At 42.5% G+C, this 18,502-nt stretch overlaps 2 protein-coding genes across 4 annotated transcripts in view; both read right to left on the bottom strand.

The window, feature by feature from the left end:
• The window catches only part of LOC117150634 (lachesin), a 291,978-nt gene that overhangs the window by 177,276 nt on the left and 96,200 nt on the right, over positions 1-18,502 (bottom strand). The window lies entirely within an intron of this gene.
• LOC117150633 (zinc finger BED domain-containing protein 1-like) lies at positions 16,036-18,350 on the bottom strand. The gene is made up of 3 exons (XM_033317605.1): positions 17,796-18,350; positions 16,140-17,728; positions 16,036-16,071 (listed from the first exon to the last, which is right to left on the bottom strand). Exons 1-2 carry the CDS (start codon positions 17,997-17,999, stop codon positions 16,151-16,153), a joined length of 1,782 nt encoding a protein of 593 aa, XP_033173496.1. The 5' UTR covers positions 18,000-18,350; the 3' UTR covers positions 16,036-16,071; positions 16,140-16,150.

Below are 18,502 nucleotides of genomic sequence, written 5' to 3'. Positions count from 1 at the left end.
TTGGGAAACCATCATAAACACCCTATTTAAAAGCTGTCAACCAAGCAAACCTTTGGAGGATATAAGCGATTGTTTTCATTACCATGTGGGTTTTGGCACATCTGATGTTTTCAGATTTCGAAAAATTACCAAATATATATTGCTGAAACCAGCAGCAACCACTGTACTGTACTGTACATTACTGAAAAATCTTTGAAAATCCATAAACATTTTTGACAAGTTTCGGTTGCGAATACGAGCGTATCCTGCTGGTATAGCAAACTCTAGGAATTACAAGTTTATATAAAGGAGGAGAAAGCAGTCCAAGAGGCATTAGACCTATAATAAAAGATCAGTCAAGAGTTAGCAGCACTCCGTGATATGAGGCTTTTAAATGCTTCGAAAATAATGGTCTTTACATCCGAGACAAGTATTAACCGCTGGATTTAAAAAGCTCAGCACAGGCTGTTGTGATACTTATAATAACAGAGCTACTGTGCAATACGATTTGGACCAATAAACAAGCTATGCCGCAGAAAACTTGTAACCTGCGAGAAATGGCGTTAGCATTCGTTAAGTTCATAACCCGCGACAAGTGATTTCATAAAATCACATTATCAAATTATAATTTCTTTGCTACCAGATACCCGTTACGCAGCAAGTTGGTAGAAAGTGGCAAGAAAAAACTATAGCATACAAATTACATTCAAAAGTGTGTTCTTGAGAGCTTTAAACGATTTGTAGGCACTAGAACGGTCGTGCTTAAAATGTTTTTAGTATTTCGATAGAAAACGGTAAGAATAATAATAAATAAAACAAAAAAAAACACCAAAAAAAATTTTATTAATTATTCCTGGTTGGGAATATAAATAATGTAATCACTGAGAGATTATGTAATCCCAAGCAGTCCGTGAATGCTAGTGAAGTGCTCCGTGAATCCTAGTGTAGAACTAGGATGATTACGAAGGCTTCTGGTCTAGAGACTCAGATAGCGTGATAATATGAAGATAACGGCGAATCGCCGGAGTTTCGATTTATGAGCTTGTGCTCTAGATTGAAACAGTGGTCAAAGAAAACTAATAACTTATCCAACTGTACTAGAGCTAAGTGCTGACACTGGAAAAAACATCATATCTCACTATACCGGCAACCAATGGGTATCTAATAAATCTAAAATCGAACCCCTAACTTCGTTTATACTGAATCTGCATATAAAGATTCTATGGTGATCCAATAATCACCCAAGACTTGTACCGATTAAAGTTTACTCATTAATTGTCTTAACTACTCCCCCCCTAGAAGTATGACCGTCCTCGGTCATCTGGAACGTGTCAATCTCTCGTGCATCTTGTCTCCTCCTCAGTACCAATACGAGTAGGATAGAGCAGCTAATGAGGACGGTGGATCCCACTCCGACCGCGAACCAGATGTCGGTAGTTTCAGCCGCTTTCACCTCCTCCTTAAGTCCTTGGATAACCTCCAAGTTTTCGTTATCACTCCTTTAGAGAAGTGGCATGCTTAGTCTTGGATCGTGGTCGATGATCTTTAATAATGGGGATGCAGCCTGCGCATCATTCCTCATCGCTTCACGTTGGTTAGAGTATTTGGTGGTGCCGTGAAATCCACTCGCTGGAACATAATCAGATGTGAGCCATTAGTAGCTATTTCGGGGCCGTCGTCAGTGCTGACTTTAGCTGGTTGATTATTATTACTCCGTCGTCTACCAAAGCAGGCCTCGATTCAAGTATCGTGGTGTTAGTACACAATCGGTGACTGCCAGGACGTCGTTGTTGTATTCCTGTATTAATGACTACCTGCCTATTATTGAACTCTATTAACCTGGATTATGACATTTTTAGCATTTCAAAATCGGAGGCATCAGATGCGCCCGCTTTTAGCTTAAGTGTGGTCCCCAGAAAGTTTAGGCTCCTGGCGACAATAAACTTTTTATATAGTCGGTATCGACATATACTGGGAGTGTCACTCTAGCGTTAACTATAGTTAAAGTAATCAGTATAATTCCGGCTCTCCTGTAAGAAAGCGGGAGGTTATATCTATTGTGCGTCTGCTTGTGTATAAACAAGGGTATAAATGTTGTGGTGTAAAAGCGAGAGGTCTATAGAATATAAATATAAATAGATCTTTTATCTGCCGCTTTTATCTTGTCGATCTGCCCCTGTCCGTCTGTCCATCTGTCTATCCGTCCGTATGAACATCGTGATCTTAGAAACTATAAAATCTATAAGTCGTGTTTATTTTTATCGATTTGCCAAAAATCTTTCGGCCACTTCAACTCTAACGCGCTCAAACCGCCCAAAAATTCTATTCAAAAGTTGCAACAAGTTTTTGGGCAATCAATCAAAATTTATAAGACAAATAGGCCTAAGAGTGCCCGTCACAAAAAGTTTTTTGCGTCTATGTCTCTGGAAACTGTTGATCAGTCCTTTCAAGCCAGCTTTTGTTTGGCGCATAAAGGATTTCATCTCGTTCGCAGCCCCTAGGCAAGTATCACAACAGTATTTTACATTTGGGCCCTTAACTTGGTCATCACTTGTTCTGCCGCTAAAACCAGCGGACTTAGCCAACAAGTCATTTTTTGCCTCTCAGGTTTTATAAGAACTATATATTTTGTGCCCCTGTCCGTGAGAGCGGGACGAGACATAGGGTGCACAGTGCAGTTTATGTGCAAGTTATCCAACCCTTAAACATAGCACTCTAGCTTATAAACAAATTTCAAATTCCAACATATGCAGCATTTCCTTTGTCTTTGTTTTTGTCATTGCCTTTGCCAGTACTTAGTACAGTTAGTACAGTATTGGCATTTCCCTAACTTGCCTAAAATTTCGGGAATGTATCGTTTAAAGTTACTTAATTTAAATTTCGATAGTCTACAACCAACCTGAATTTTGGTTTTCCAGACCAGCCCCTTTTTTTTGGGAACAATCTATAGTGGAATGCAATAGTCCAATAGCATTTCCTCAATTTCCTCATACTCAATTTGAGTAGGGTCTTTTGTATACTGGGTTTTCATGGACTGTGTTTGTTTTGTGACGTATTAAAGCTTGTAAAAGTTAGGTCTTCTTCATCAGAATACTGAATATCTTTAAATTCTTTTAATAAATGTGTCAGTTTATATTTTTCTTCTTTGTTTAAAGAGTCTAGTCGGTATTTGGGTCTCAGTTAATGTCATTGTTCAATGCGTAGTTTAATTCTGCTGTAAATTGGTTTTCCTGTATAATTTGTTCAAAATTTGCAAATCAACACAACCGTTACATTCCTTTAATACCGTTCTTCCTAATAGTATATCATAAAAAAGGGAAAACAAACAAAAGCAACACCATAACTTGAGAAATGTAATCGTCTGGAACGCCTCCTTTGGATTCAATGTAAACAAATGCTCCGTAAACTTCAAGGCTAGCATCACAAAACCCATGAATTTCCAAATTTAAATCTGAGTCCAGCCCAAAATGTGAGAATGCCAACGGAATTGACACCTGATATGAGATAATTCACGTAGAAAATGCGACGAAGAATTTCTGCTCCATCGCCAACTGGTGCATAGCACTCACACACAAGTAGGAGGTTGCAATAAATTCAACCAAGGATCGGATGGTATCCAACGCAGAATCATTGAAACCAGAAAGTCTGTCCAGTTTGCATAGACTCCGTTGAATTTTGGAAGATTGAGAGAGTTCGTCTCTCCGATCGCTCTGTAGAGCGACGAGCGTAAAGATAATACTGTATGCAAACGTTTATTTAGATAAATGACAAAATAAAAGTGCAAGAGGAAAACAATAATTGTTGTACGTTAATCTTAACAATTACAATTGCCTTTATATAATGCTGCCGACTCTGTGGCCCGACAATTTGTTTATCGTGAACTGGAAGATTAAAAAAATTTGAGTTCATCATGTTTATTGATGATCCAGTCTCGAGTATACATTGGTGTCTGTGATTGTTGAACATGATCTCTATGTACTGATGGGGCTGGTATTGGAAAATTTTCGGGGTAGCAAACTTTGCTTACGTCTCGTTTTGTTTATACTGTAATTGCTCATCTTGAAACTGTTCATCGATCTCGATGTCTTGGTCAGTTATGTTATGGTAATCAAACTCGTGTTGATGGTGACTTTCATTTGTCTGCATACGTGCTTGTCAGGGGGTGAGCGTTGAATATTATTTTTTATTGTGCTTGTGTGTAATTTTAACTATTTAGTTGCTTTCTAAGTCTAACTTATCAATAATAATAGTTGACTTATCTTATAATTCTTTACAAAATTGTACAATACAAAAGTCGCAAAAGTTCGTCCAGGGGGGTTAAAGTGGACCACTCGTTGTGAAATCATTGTTGGCAGACCTTCTCGGCATCTCCAATGACTTTCAGTTCTATGGATCCAAAATTTACTGCTATCTGCAGAGTATCACTTGTTGGGCTAGGCTGAGCAGATATTCAATTCGTCTGATAAACGAACTAAGGCTGCACGGCTCTAGAGGACTGCAGCACTTGGCGTATTTGTCGAAGAAGTTGGGATAATGCCATTTTAGTTTTATTTGATTATAAAACTTTTTAGATATATAACGGTCAGTCTTGTATTTGTTTAAGCGGGTTACTGATATTTTTCACAGACTGTTACAGTATGTCGAGGGTTATGTCTTATGTCAAACTGTGCACTTTGATATTTTATTTTCTACCTTAGTCGCGTTTTCACTTTGCGAAGCGGACGATTAATTAAGGTATATAATAAGTACACACAGGTTCTTGGGGAGGATACCGATTGAGTCACTTTTATTGCAAAAAATACCGACATACTTCGTTGAGGGAAATTCGCAAGCACAAACTCAATGATAACTAGGTCATTCAGGTAACCTTTTTGCTTGGGTTTCAAAGGACTACGAATTTACTTGGACTTTCTTTTCGGTATCCTACCGGCCGCACATATGGAATATTTAGGTATTTAATGTCATAAAAAAATATACATTTTATTACTTCAAGCGCTGATTATAAAAACAAGAAAGAATGCTATAGTCGAGTTCCCCGACTATCAGATACCCTTTACTCAGCTAGTGTGAATGCGAACGCGAAATTGCATAATTTTTCTGGGATATCGATAGATATTGGGAAATAAAATGAGCAACAAAATTAAAACTTGATCGAAAGTGTGGGCGTGACCGTTTCGGCGGCTTTAGGGCGTTAGAGTGGGAGTGGCAAAAAGTTTTTTTTTTGCTAATAAAATTGTTGGGTCATGCAGCCGCCAAAACTGTGCAGTAGACTAATCTCATACTCTTTAATATTGTAATCCAAATTAGTCAGTGGTAGCAGTTGCGATGCCCATAGTGCAAACCGCTGTTCTCGCACGCATTTATCTGTACGGCGCTCACTCCTTGTTTGTTGTTGTTAGCTACCTACGTTTAGCTTGGGCGCTGCATTTCGGCTGTCTGACCAGCCAATTGCCTTTTCTTCGTGTTTCGGAAAAGACTAAGCTTGTGCATTCGATATAGCTCTTTGTCGGCCCTAGCTGCCGTAAACAATTTGCAAAATAAACAGTGTCGTAAAATAAACAAACTTTCTTCTGCTTTTTATTATTCGCAACAACTATTGAAAATGCTCAATAGCTAAACATTGGTGACCCCGACGTGATAGTGTTAATTTGCATGCATTAATTAATGCACTTATCCCGTTTATAAATAAATATAAATACATTAAATCGCAATCGGTTGGACAAGTGAGTGGAGATTTCGGTGATAGTGGATGTGTTTAAGCGAGCTAGCATTGCATATATACATACATACATTGCTACATATATCGTAACGTGCATTGACTCCGCTTGCATTTTCGGCATTTATTTTGTGCTCATCTTCCCGCTGAACCGAATTAAATGCGATTTGTTGCTATGCCCGCTGAAGGTGCCAAAAAGAGGGTGACCTTTTTAAAGCGCAAAGCCAATGCGCTGTTCAGCAGGTTGCAGAGGCTACAAACGTCGCCGTCTAATGAGACGCTAAGCGGATACGACGAACCCACTCTTACGGTGAGGCTGGAGCAGATTGATGAGCTGCAAAGTGCCTTCAATGTTCTGCATACAGAACTGGAGGAATTGGATATCGACGAAATTGGCAGTGAAATGAGCGAGTCTTTCGATGAATTCATCGTTGAATTCAAGGCTAGTGTGCGCGCGGAAATAGCCAAACGCAATGTGCAATTCGCGCCGCACTCAACGCTTGCGGAAGGTGTTGTGCCCCACCAGTGTACTGGTCCTCAAACGCAGCCGCGGCCGAGGCCGTTGCCGTTGCCGCCTGTGCAGCTGCCAAAGTTTGGCGGAGGCTACGCAAACTGGGCAGATTTTTACTCCGTGTTCACGAACATTGAGAAATTTCAACATCTGCGGTCATGTTTGAGAGATTCAGCGCTGGAAACTATCCGATCATTGGAGATTTCAAACAGCAATTACGAAGCGGCTTTAGAGTTGCTTCAAAAAAGGTTTGATAATCGGCGTCTCGTTTTTCAGGCGCACATCACCGAGATTCTGGGTTTAAAGGTTGTACGGAATGGCTCAGTGGCATCGCTTCGGGAATTGTCGGACAAGTTTAACGCTCACATTCGTGCGTTGAAGGGTTTGGGCACCACTGAGCAAATCGCTGCATCATAGTGCAAGTGCTGCTGCAAAAGCTGGATGCGGCGAGCCAAGCTAAGTGGGAGGAGGGCTTGGAGGATCCGGTCTTTGCCAACCTTATTCCGTCGTGGGAATCGATGGCTGCATTCCTGGAACAGCGATGTAGGACTTTGGAGGCCGTGGATTGCGCCATGGCAACCTATGCGCCAGGCGTTCAGGTGGGCAGAAATCGTTCGACGCTAGTTGCTACCACCCAAAATTCTCTTGGTTGCATGCTTTGCCATAGTGCAGAGCATGCCATATATTATTGCCCGCAATTTAGAGACTTAGCGCCAGTAGATCGTCTGCGCGAGGCAAAGAGACTAGCACTTTGCCTAAATTGCCTAAAGGCAGCTACGGCAATGCAGCTCGAGCCGCTGCCGCACATGCGGAATCACGCATCATACGCTGCTCCATCTAGATGGTCCGCCTTCCTCGCAGCCACATGTTCCGATGTCTTCAAGCTCGCACACTGAGCCTTCTGCCCCGCTTTCGACTTCTTCTACTCTAATTCTGCTAGCCACTGCAACTGTTCTAGTGCAGAATCGATCGGGACTGTTCGTTCCCTGCAGGGCCTTGTTAGATTCTGGCTCTCAACTGCAGTTGGTCACCTCTCGGTTTGCAGATCAACTGCAACTTAAGAGGTCGAGGTCGTCCGGCTCCGTCACTGGAATCGGGGATTCCAATTTCGCGACTGATGGGTTCTCGGTAGGAATTTCGATTCGGTCTGTCACTTCGGACTTCTCAACGAGCATAACAACAGTTATCGCTCCCAATATCACGGATCGCCAGCCAAGTTTTAATGTGGACATTGGGGACTGGAAGATTCCAGCAAGCCTGCAGCTCGCCGACCCGGAATTTCATAAAGCTCAGCGTGTTGACCTGTTAATAGGAGCTAGCCTGTTTTATGAGCTGCTGGGCGTAGGTCAGATAAAGTTGTTGCCAGGACTGCCCCTGCTTCAAAAAACTCGTCTGGGCTGGGTTGTGTCTGGAGGCTGCGCGAGTTAAGTCGTGGACTTTGATTCTGCTTCCTTTTAGTTTCCTTTTGGGTTTATCGCGAGGAGGATTTTATGATATTCAAGTAAGCCGCTCGAAGTTCCGTAACAGAATGAATTTTATTTCAGAATAATCTTTTCTCTAAGCCTAGCGTACAATTCTTTCTGCGCTGCGAAACTTCTTACGTTAGCGCTTTTCGCCCGGATGCCCCTTCCAGTGCTACGGTTTGGTTCTTGGAATCCTGACTCCGCTGATCCAGTGTGGGTTGATGACTTCGCTGCGGTATGTGTCCGGGTTGAGTGTCTCATAAGTAGGCCGCTGCCCGTGGGGGTTTCGGGGGAGGTGAAGGCAAGCTTGTGCCGTCACCGATAACTCCTCCCCCCTCAAGACGGAACGAGGGCCATAACGAAGGTAAGGCCGGAGTTGCGGTAGGAAGGACATGCGTGGTGATGTACGTCGTTTTGTTCTTCCTTAACGTCCAGGCGGCGGCGGCCAATGCCGTAGAGCCGGCAAGCAGGACGTAGATGATTGTAAGGTGGGTCGTTGCATTGGCGTATATTGTTGCGATGTTTTCTTCGGTTTTCAGCGTGTTTATTTGTAGTTTCCGCAGGCTGAGTGGTTCTCTTGCGGGTATGGTTTTTACCTCCTCGGCTTTGATCAAGCTAATCTGCAGTTTCTCCGTGATTGTGGTGATGGTGTCGGCATATCTCGTTCCATTTGCCAGGATAGAGCAGTTGTCATATCTTACGATAAACGAACCGTTTACTATTCTTTCCGGTGCGCAGTTTGTTGTTATGTTGAGGTTCAATGCGTTGGTGATGATGAGTATTCCTTCCATTGAGCTGTAGATTTGCTGGTTCCTTGCGGTTTCCACCGTGTCGCATGTCGCTGGTTTGTTGTTGAGTAGGTTGTGGAGGCAGGGCTGGTTACCGGGGGTGGTGGGGTTTTCGCATACAAATTCGGAGTTTACTTTGATACATGGGTCTTGTACAATATTTAATTCTTCATTATCTTTTAGTATGTAGTTGGGTAGGTTTACTATCTGCGTACCGTTGAACGGTATTGCTATAATACGGTACAATTTATAATTTGTAATAGACAAAATTGTTATCTTAATTTCGAATGTTAAAGTATTATTATTAGTGCTAGTATGAAGTGATAATAATTCATAGACCTCGTGGTCTGCTTTAATTTGTATTCCCTGTTTCGTTAGAGAGTTCCTAATTTTAACTATTTCGGAATTGGTTAGGATGTATTTGGGAATTATTTTTAATTTTGCGAATAAAAGACTTTCCGCTATGTTAGTCAAATGAGCGTAGAGGAGGTCTAAGTTGATATTTAACCTGTGGATAAGACGGTCTAGCTCCAAGTCCCTTTGCTCTGTGTTTAGTTCTTTAAAAATTTTATTTTGATTTGAGTTAATGATTTCAGTCATTACCTCCTGTTCTCTATTAATGTGTGTTGCTATTTCCCTAAATCTAGTTATTGTTTCGTTTTTGAATCTATTCGTTCTCTCCTCGTTGTTATTTAGGTTTGTTAGTTGCTTGTTTATTCTGTCCTCGTCGTTGGCGTCCATGTTACCGCTTATTATTTTCACTATTGTCCCTAGACCGTTGATCAAGCCTCTTTTAGTTCTACCGCTATTGGTGTTGGGTAGCAGAGAGGCCAGCCTATGATTGATGAGGTCAAGTTTCGCGAGTAGTAGGGATTCAAGGTTAGTGGCCTCCGATTTGTTCGGGAGATCCTCTATGAGCTTGTGCAACCCTTTGGCTGCGCTCTCGTACTCGTTCAGGTGTATTATATGTTGTATCGTTGTGAATGCCGATACCGTTCTGGCTTTTCCTAGTTTGACTTTTATTATTGCTTGGTCGTTGGTCAGTGGTTCGAATGTCAACTCCTTGCCGTTGGTCATCGTCCATCTGTAATAGACGTCAGTTAAGTGTTTCTAGTTAGTCATTGGTGGTGTAGTATGCGCCGCCAATAAGCTTTGGTTAGTGACTCTAAATGTAGGATTCTGATAAGGGTAACAGCGCAACGAAATCCCAGGTCAAAAGGTCGGTAAAAGAAGTTAACCAAAACCATGGCCTAGTGCACAAAATGTTTAGTGGAATACTTAATCGGAACTGTCCGTGTCGGTGGTCATTTTGGTAAGGAAATCTTCCTAATCTTCTGTTTGTGTATCTTTTGGTTCCGCGTCGTGTGGAGTGTATGTCCGCTGTCCCGTAGAACTATTTGTCTCGTGAAACGGGGTGTTATTTTATTCCTCCTGTTCTCCTTCCGGAAGATTGTGTTTCCGGTAGGTAAGGCAGGGGGGTCCTCCCTTGTTTCGTTGAGTTTAGTCGTGCGCTTTAAAGCGATGTCTTCCAAGTGTTTTTTGACCTCTGGGTAGATTTTGGTTCGAAATTCATTGAGTTTATTCAGGAAGTCGTGTTCAGTGTTGAACTTGACTGTTTTTGTGAAAACGTGGGTACGACCGCTGAAGAGTTCGAACGGTGTTAGGTTTGTGCTCGAGTGGATCGCATTGTTGTATGTGACAACTGTCTCTGATAAGATTTCTTCATGGTCCAAGTCCAGTTTACCCTCCTTCCTCTTTGCGAGGATGATTCGGTATATTTCCGTGTTGAGTGGAGCCTTTCGACTGTCGAGTTATTGCTTGACTATTGAAAGGATGTCACGTGCACCTCTACGCCATATTGCTCTAGGAAATCCGTGAAGACGGTTCCCGCGAATTCGGCTCCTTGGTCGAATATGACCTTTTTGGGTATACCGAATTGGCAGAAGAATGTTTTAAATGCTTTGGTTACACTGATGGAATTTCTATTGGGTAAGGGGAATGCTTGCTCGAATCTTGAGAATTTGTCTATGATTGTGAGGTTGTAGTTTTTATTGATTGTATAGATATCCGTATGCAGGATATCTAGTGGTTCGTTCGGGATTTCGGGCATTATGTAGGGTGGTCTCTGGGGTGCCTGTCATACTTGAGTGTAAGGCATGTCTCGCAGTCCCGAATTGCCTGTGCGATGAGACTTTTCAAGTGGGGTACATAGATTTCCCTTTTTACGTCTACCCCTCGGTGGTTTTTGTTTACGTGAGTTATTTTAATAAGTGATACTAATTCGCCGGTGCTTGAAGGTTCCTTAAGGAACGTTAAGCACCTGAGGATTTTATAGTTGTTAGTTCCTGTGAAATATTCGGAATAGGCCTTTCTAATTATTTCGAAAATTTCGTCGGTAGCGAATACGGCTAAGGTTTTGTTCGGTTCCAACGTTTCCTTTAAGATATCCGTGACTATCTCTAAGGTAAAGAGAGGTCTGGAAATCTGTCTTCTGATTTTATTCTTGGATGGGACGCAGACCGTGCATGACGAGTCTGGTGAAACTGTAAGGGTGGCTTGCAAATTAAAAGCATTGAGTGGGCTTTGGGATACCGGAATGTCTCCTGGTTCGCTCGGCATGGATATGTTTATGTGGGTGTTTGGTTCCACCCTGCTCAGTGCGTCTGCAACGACGTTTTGGGAACCCTTTTCGTGTTCCAATTCGTACGTGTATTCGCACAAGGCGTCCCGCCAGCGAATAAGTTTTGCGTTCTGGCCATTAAAATTCCTGAGTCCTAATAGGGGTTTGTGGTCGGTAACTAGTTTGAATTTCCGACCGTAGAGGTATGGCCTGAAGTATTTTACTGCCCACACAATTCCTAACATTTCCTTCTCTATTGTTGAGTAGCGAGTTTCAGCTTCGTTGAGGGTTCTGCTTGCGAAGCATATTGGTCTGTCACAGGTCTTTGGTCCTTGCGACAGCACCGCTCCCAACGCGACGTTACTCGCGTCTGTAGTTAAGGTGAAGGGTAAGGTGATGTCTGGGTGTCTCAAAATTGGGTCGTTGACAAGGAGTGTCTTGCAGAATTCAAAGGCTTCGCGGAATTCGTTGTTGATTATTACCGACTTGCCACCCTTTAATTGTGAGTGGTTTAGTAATTTGCGCGAAATCTTTTATACATTTCCTGTAATAGCCTATAAGTCCCAGGAAAGACTTAATTTGTCGACTGGTCTTGGGGCAGGGAAATCTTTTTATGGCCGCTATTTTATTAGGGTTCGGTTTGATTCCTTCCTGAGTGACTACGTGGCCCAAGAAGTCTATTTCCTTACGCAGGAAGTTCGACTTGGTGAGTTGGATCTTCAAATTCGCTGTACGGAGTTTTTTGAAGACGGAGCTTATGTCATCCAAATGTTTCTGGAGTGAAGCGGAGAATATTATGATATCGTCTAGGTAGACTAGGCAGATATCTCCTATTAGCGTGCCTAAGACGTTATCCATGACACGTTGAAAGGTGGCGGGGGCGTTTCTCAGCCCGAAGGGCATTCTGGTAAATTCATAATGGCCGTTTTCGACCGAAAATGCTGTCTTAGCTCTATCTTCCGGGTTCATCTGAATTTGATGGAACCCACTTGCCAGGTCCAGGGTGGTGAAGTACTTGGCCCGGCCTAGGCTGTCGAGGATTTCATTTATGTTTGGGATAGGGTATCGGTCGGCGATGGTTTTTTCGTTCAGTTTCCTGAAATCTATAACCAGTCGCCATTTCTTGTTGCCGTCCGAGTCGGTTTTCTTGGGTACTACCCAGACGGGTGCGCCCCAAGGTGAATGGCTTTTTCGGATTATGTCTTGTTCTAGCATTTTCTTAATTTGGTTCCGTACTTCCTCTTTATGGATGTACGGGTACCTGTAAGTCTTTGCGTGTACCGGTGTATCGTCTGTCGTCGGAATGGAATGTTTAACTGTATTCGAAAAGGTGAGGGTCTCTCTCTCGTCATAGAATAGCTCCCGAACAGTACTTGTCGCTCTTCTGGGTTTAGGTGCTCAGTTCGGATTTGGTCGATAGGCTGTTTGAATTGTTTGGTGGGGTCCGGCCCCAATGTCATGCTGTAAATTTGGTCGTATTCGTCCTCGTCATAGGGTGCAACTTCTATTGGTTGGTCTAAGCAAAGTGTTTGTTCGTCATGGGAGTTGTTACCTCGAGGTAGCTATGTCCATTGATAGCAGTGTAAAGTCCGCCCGTGATAGTGAGGTCTTTATTGATGCTTACTGAATTGCAGAAAAAGTCTCCCTCGTCTATGTCTATTGATAATTTAATTCGAGACTTGCTGTGGTGTGCGATGTGGAGTTCCTGCGTACCCCTGTTAATCTGTGTTATTATGTCGATTGAGGCGGATTGTGTCTCAAGTTTTAGGTTCTTGATATTAATCTTTGCCTTTAGTTTTGTGAGGACATCTATGCCCAGGAGCCCATTGAAGTATGGGTGGAATTTGAAGAGTAGAAGGTTTATTTCGCCATGCTCTCCAAATTCCTTTGGCATGGGCAAGGTTGTTGCCATTTTCAGTGTATAACTGTCAATGACAGTGGTTATTTTGATTTCCCGGTCGAGTGTGCGGGTTGATTCTTGATGGCTGGGTCAATGAAGGAGTATGAGGAACCGGTGTCGATAAGAAATTTTAGGGCCTGAGGGGGGTCAAATAGGTTCAGCGTTATGTAGGGTAGAGTCGAGCCATGCGTCATGTTACTTAGGTAGCCGACTTGTCGGTCGAGGCTCCTGGTTGAAAATTTACATTGTCGTCGATATTGTTAAAATTGGTTGGAGCCCTTGGAGGGGGTCCGTTGCGTCGGTCTGGGTTGTCTTGTCTCAGGTCCGGTAGTCCTGCTCTGAAATTGTTATTCCGGCCTCTATTGTCGTAGTTGCGGGATTCCCCTTGCCGGAAGGGGTTATCCCTCCGGTTATCCGATCTGTAGTTGTTTTGAGAATAGTTGCGATATCGTTCGAAGCGTCCCCCTGGTCTGTTCGGGGGTGTCCTGTTGCGGTCGAAATTGTTGTTGTAATTATTTCTGGGCCTACTCTGTCTTTGGTACATGAAGCTTTGCTCTGCCTGGCTCTATGGTCGACGGGTTCCTAGCCCGGATGACCGTCCTGAGCGGGTCGCGGATGCCTACTAGGAAGGCGTTTAGGCAAATGCCGTCGTAAAGAGCTCTCCTCGATGCTGCACAGCCCTCTTGTTCGGAATCGGTGGCCAATGTCAGCAGCTCGCTTCTCAATCTGGTAATTTCATGGAACAATTTCCCGAAGGGAAGACCGTCTGGCTGATTCTGTATTTCGGAGATTAAAATAGGCTCCGATTTCTTGCATGCGTACATGCGTTTCAGGTTATCCCTGATGCTGTCCCATTCCAATTTTGTGTCCAGCATATTAAGGGCCTCGTCCGCCTTGCCTATAACCTTGTTCCTTAGTGTGCGTAGCAGTAGCAGCCCGTACGGAGTCTGATCAGTGCCCCTAATGAGCATGATCACTTCCTCCACGCTCACTATGAGTTTTTGTAGGGTCCCCGGTGCACCCTCGAAGGTTGGCAGTTGTTTTACAAAGGCTAGTATGTCTTGGGGATTCAGCGTCATGTTAATTGATGTATTCATTGAGGCGTTTAGTAGTGTGCTAGCGTTGGCCATGTTTACTACGTGGGGTGCCGGACTACTCGTCCCCGATCCCCCTGATCCGTTTCCGGAATCCATAACTATGATTTCTTCCTCCCTTATCTCTGGTAAACTGCTGCTACTTCTAAGGCCTAGCCTAGATTTTGTCTTATCCACGATTGTTTTTCTGGACATTTGCAAGGGTACTAGGAAGTTCGAGAGAATGATGTATATGTCGTAGCGAAAATAATGAGTATGCGTGTAGTCGCTGTTTACTTCTTCTCCATGTTCCCTTTGCTATTATGCGTGTTCCTATTTATTGTCAATGTGTGAGGATGAATAGATGAATTATCTATGAACGGGATTTTGCAAAAACGAGAGCGATAGAGCTGTTGCTGAACGTGGCCACTTGCGCTGCTTGGTTAGAAAGGGAAAACGATATAATGAAAAGGAAATGCCAAAAATTGAGAAGAGACAAAGCAGGCTGCACGAAACTGGAGTGGGCATTAATCGTAGAAAAGCCAAAGCAGAAGTGGACTCGTTGACTGCGCACAGCTGCATAGAATTATATAGTGAAAAAGAGACATAAGCGACGCTGATATGGACGGACGGACGGACGGCGAGGCCCCTGATATTCATAACCCGACATCAGAAGTGGGATCTGTGCCACACCCTGCATTTTCTGAGGATCAGTGGCGTGCAGTAGTCGAAATGCAAAATCGGAATTTGGCTGAACTTGTAAAAATCATGCAAGTGACGCCGGCACGTGAGCAGCAACATAGCTATGATGTTAAGCTACCCAAATTTAACCCTGATGCTGCATGCGTAGAGGCAGCAAAGTGGTGTTCAACAACCGATATAATTCTAACTGAGCACCCCCTTAAAGGAAGTAAATTGATCATGGCACTAAGTAACTGCATGGAGGGAACTGCATCTCAGTGGCTAACACAAATTTCGTACCGGGGTATGACTTGGCAAGAGTTCCAGGAATTATTTCTGCAGCGCTTTGAAACCGAAGAGACGCCGGCCGCTACGTTTTTAAATTTACTCAACAGCCGCCCGACTGCCGCCGAATGTTACGCGGTGTATGCGAGTCGGCTGGTGACGACGCTGACTACGAAGTGGCGGAATATGGAAATAGAAGAAATTGCCGTTACAACTGTTCTTGCGCATATGGCAAACATTGACAGTCGTTTGCAGCGCGTCCTCTTCACATCCAATGTGCGTACCAGAAGTAAGCTACAGGCGGAGTTAAAAGTGTTTACGTTCGACAAGAAGCGACATGCTCGAGATGACAACCTTGGACCTGACCAGAAGAACCGTAAGGCATCGCCAGTTGTATGCCACTTCTATTCAAAGCCGGGACATCGAATTGCTGAATGCCGAAGTAAAATGCGACAAGATAGAGAGGCGAAAACGCAGCGTGAAAAATCAACTGTTACGTGCTATCGGTGCGGCCAACCGGGACATTTCTCCAACCAGTGCCCGAAAAACGGAAGTGCAGCCAAACAAGATGTGACTCAACAGAAGACTGTTAACCAATGTTGTGTGACTGAGCCAAAGGGAAGCTTGCATCAACGAGGTGAGATCTATCCAATTTGTTTCGATTCCGGTGCAGAGTGCTCCCTTATTAAAGACGACATTAGCAGTAAGTTATCTGGTAAACGTATAAACAATACTGTAATGATAAAAGGCATTGGTGGTGGCAGTGTGTGCAGTAGTGTTGGGTAATCCTAGTTCAATTTGAGGAATAAGTTCGTTCGTTCGTTTAAAATCAATGAACTAGGTCGTTCATTTAGTTCAATCGTTCATTTTTTAAACTTGCTTAAAGGTGCTTCAAAAAAAAAAAATGTTATGAATTTATTTCATACAATGCTGTCATTGAAAATTAATATTATTTATTCAATTTATGTCAAAAACACTTATACATAATAATAACAAGAAATAATAAAGAGTTTACAAACAGATAATATAGTAATTTTAATGCATTTATTTGATTTCTGAAAAGAGAATAGAGAAGTTTATTAGGGAACATTTTCAATAACATATGATAAAATTATGTTTACACCTGTGATCCATCTACATGTTGCTATGAAGGAACATTAGATTTTCCACTTTATTAGGTTTTAGTAGCATCCGTCTTTTTCGGATGATTTCCCCAGCACTTGAAAATAGGTGTTCGCAAGGAACTGATGTAGCCATAAGGCATAGTCGCTTAAGGCTGTAAGAATATAGATGCGGATACAATTTCTTTCTTTGTTCCCACCAAACCAAAGGGTCAGCAGTCCTCGGTATAAATTCCTCTTCGAGGTATTTTTCCATCTCTTTCTCGGCAGAACCGGTAGTGTTTGCAGCCTTTGTCGTGTTCTTGAACTCACTGTCAAAATCACACCAAACCGAACTCTGATTGGCTGAATTAGTTTTAAACGCAGGTGATTCGAATTCATAATTTTCGCTGTTGAGACGAATTGGAGTTACTTTCCTTTTAAGATTACAAACAGCTTTTTCGTATTCTTCTTTTGACTTGAACCAACGACCTTTAAATCGAGGATCTAAAATGTTACTCTCTGCGTAGAGTTCGTTACTTTCCAGCTTGCAAAATCGTCGATTCATCTCAGCTTTTAGAACTGCAACAAGTGCAGCAACACATTTATCCTTAGGCGTTTTGTTATTCAAACAGTTCTGTAGCAAAATCGCAAGAACTATAACCTTTGAAAGGGTTACATTCTTTTCTGCTGATATTTCTTCTGTTACCTCCATGAATGGTTTTAATATAGGCAGTAACTCTTCTACTATCGCCCACTCATTCTGAGATAAGTTTAATTCAGAACGCAGAGTAGAAAGTGTTAATATAAGAGCATCTTTCAACACAACAAGCCTTTCTAGCATTTTAAAAGTTGAATTCCAACGAGTTGACACATCTTGAATCAATTTGAGATCGGGCAAGTTCAATTGGGTTTGAGTTGACTTCACCTTCTTAAGGCCGAAAGTGCTACGATTGAAAAACTCCACAATGAATTTGACTTTGTTTTGTACAACGCTGATTTCGCGGAGTCCTTTTTGCACAATTAGGTTCAAGCTATGTGCAAAACATGGTATATGTGGCCAATTTCCTGTTTTAATGGCATTGACAATATTTGCAGCATTATCGGAAACCACAGCAGATATTTTGTTCTCTATACTCCATCTTTCTGCTATTTTTTGTAAAAATGCGCACAGATTTTGACCACTGTGCTGCTCAACGAATGCCTCGCATGCAATCATATGTGAGCTCATAACAGTTGCCTCACTCTCAATAAAATGAGCTGTAACAGCAATATAACTTTCATTTGCAAGAGAGGTCCAACAATCCGTTGTCAAACAAACTGCAGATGCCAGCTCCATTTTTTCTTTGACGCTACCAACAATTTCGTCCCGAAGCTTTGGAAGAAGCACGTTGGACAGCGTTTTTCGAGTGGGCATCTTGTATCCGGGGCAATTAGACACATCATCTATGAGCTGCTTGAAATCAGGCTCTTCTACAATTCGCAATGCATGATGACCTTTTGCAATCATACGAACTAGTTGCCTATCAATTTTCTCAGCTTTCCCGGCAGCCGGTGGTCGTTGAATGAACGAAGTTATTACTTGCTGTTGGGGTCCAATTATCTGAGGAGTCTATGTTAAAAGAAATCAAGAATTTAGTAAGCCTACTTAAATGAATAAATCAAAATATTATGTTTACATTTGCTTCCTGTCGGCTTTCATTGGTTTGGCGCTTTGTTTCCTCCAAAGCTGCTGGGTGCTTATTTTTAAGGTGACGCGATAAGTTTCCTTGCGATCCACCAGCCACACTAAGCACAGTTTTGCAGTATTTGCATTTAGCACTCTTCTCATCCACTGAATCAAAGAAATTCCAAACTTTGCTATGCTTTCGTTTTGAAGCCATAGATACGCACAAACTTGTAAACCGTAGTTTTAAATGTATGCGAAAATTAATCAGCTTATTCGATAAGCGAACTTTCGAACTAAATGAACTAAGACCAACCTATCGAACTAAGTGAACTCAGACCGACCTATCGAACTAAGTGAACTCAGACCGACCTATCGAACTAAGTGAACAACGAACGAACGATCAGGGTAAGAGATCAAAATGAACGACGTGAACTAAGTGAACTATATTGAACTAAGGGAACTAAATTGAACTATCGAACTATATTGAACTATAAAGGCAGACCTAGTTCGTTCGTTCAGTTTGGTGAATAGTTCAATTTAGTTCGTTCGTTCACGAACGACACAACACTAGTGTGCAGTACATTGCAAATCTTGAGTGAAGTCACTATAAACGAAAATATTATGGAAATATTATTTCATGTAGTCCCGAACGAGCAAATGAGGAATGATATTCTGATAGGGCGAGAAATACTTAAACAAGGCTTTTATGTAATTTTG

This window comes from Drosophila mauritiana, chromosome 2L (genome assembly GCF_004382145.1).
Source record: "Drosophila mauritiana strain mau12 chromosome 2L, ASM438214v1, whole genome shotgun sequence".
Taxonomy (NCBI): domain Eukaryota; kingdom Metazoa; phylum Arthropoda; class Insecta; order Diptera; family Drosophilidae; genus Drosophila; species Drosophila mauritiana.
The sequence above is the reverse complement of the archived record's forward strand: the minus strand, read 5'-3'. Positions and strand labels throughout refer to the sequence as shown.

Excerpts from the sequence above, each read along its gene's own strand:
- LOC117150633 (XM_033317605.1), bottom strand. The coding sequence starts at position 17,999 with ATGGCTTCAAAACGAAAGCATAGCAAAGTTTGGAATTTCTTTGATTCA. Across the intron at positions 17,729-17,795 it reads AAAGCCGACAGGAAGCAAAT|ACTCCTCAGATAATTGGACC; the intron begins GTAAACATAATA and ends CTTTTAACATAG.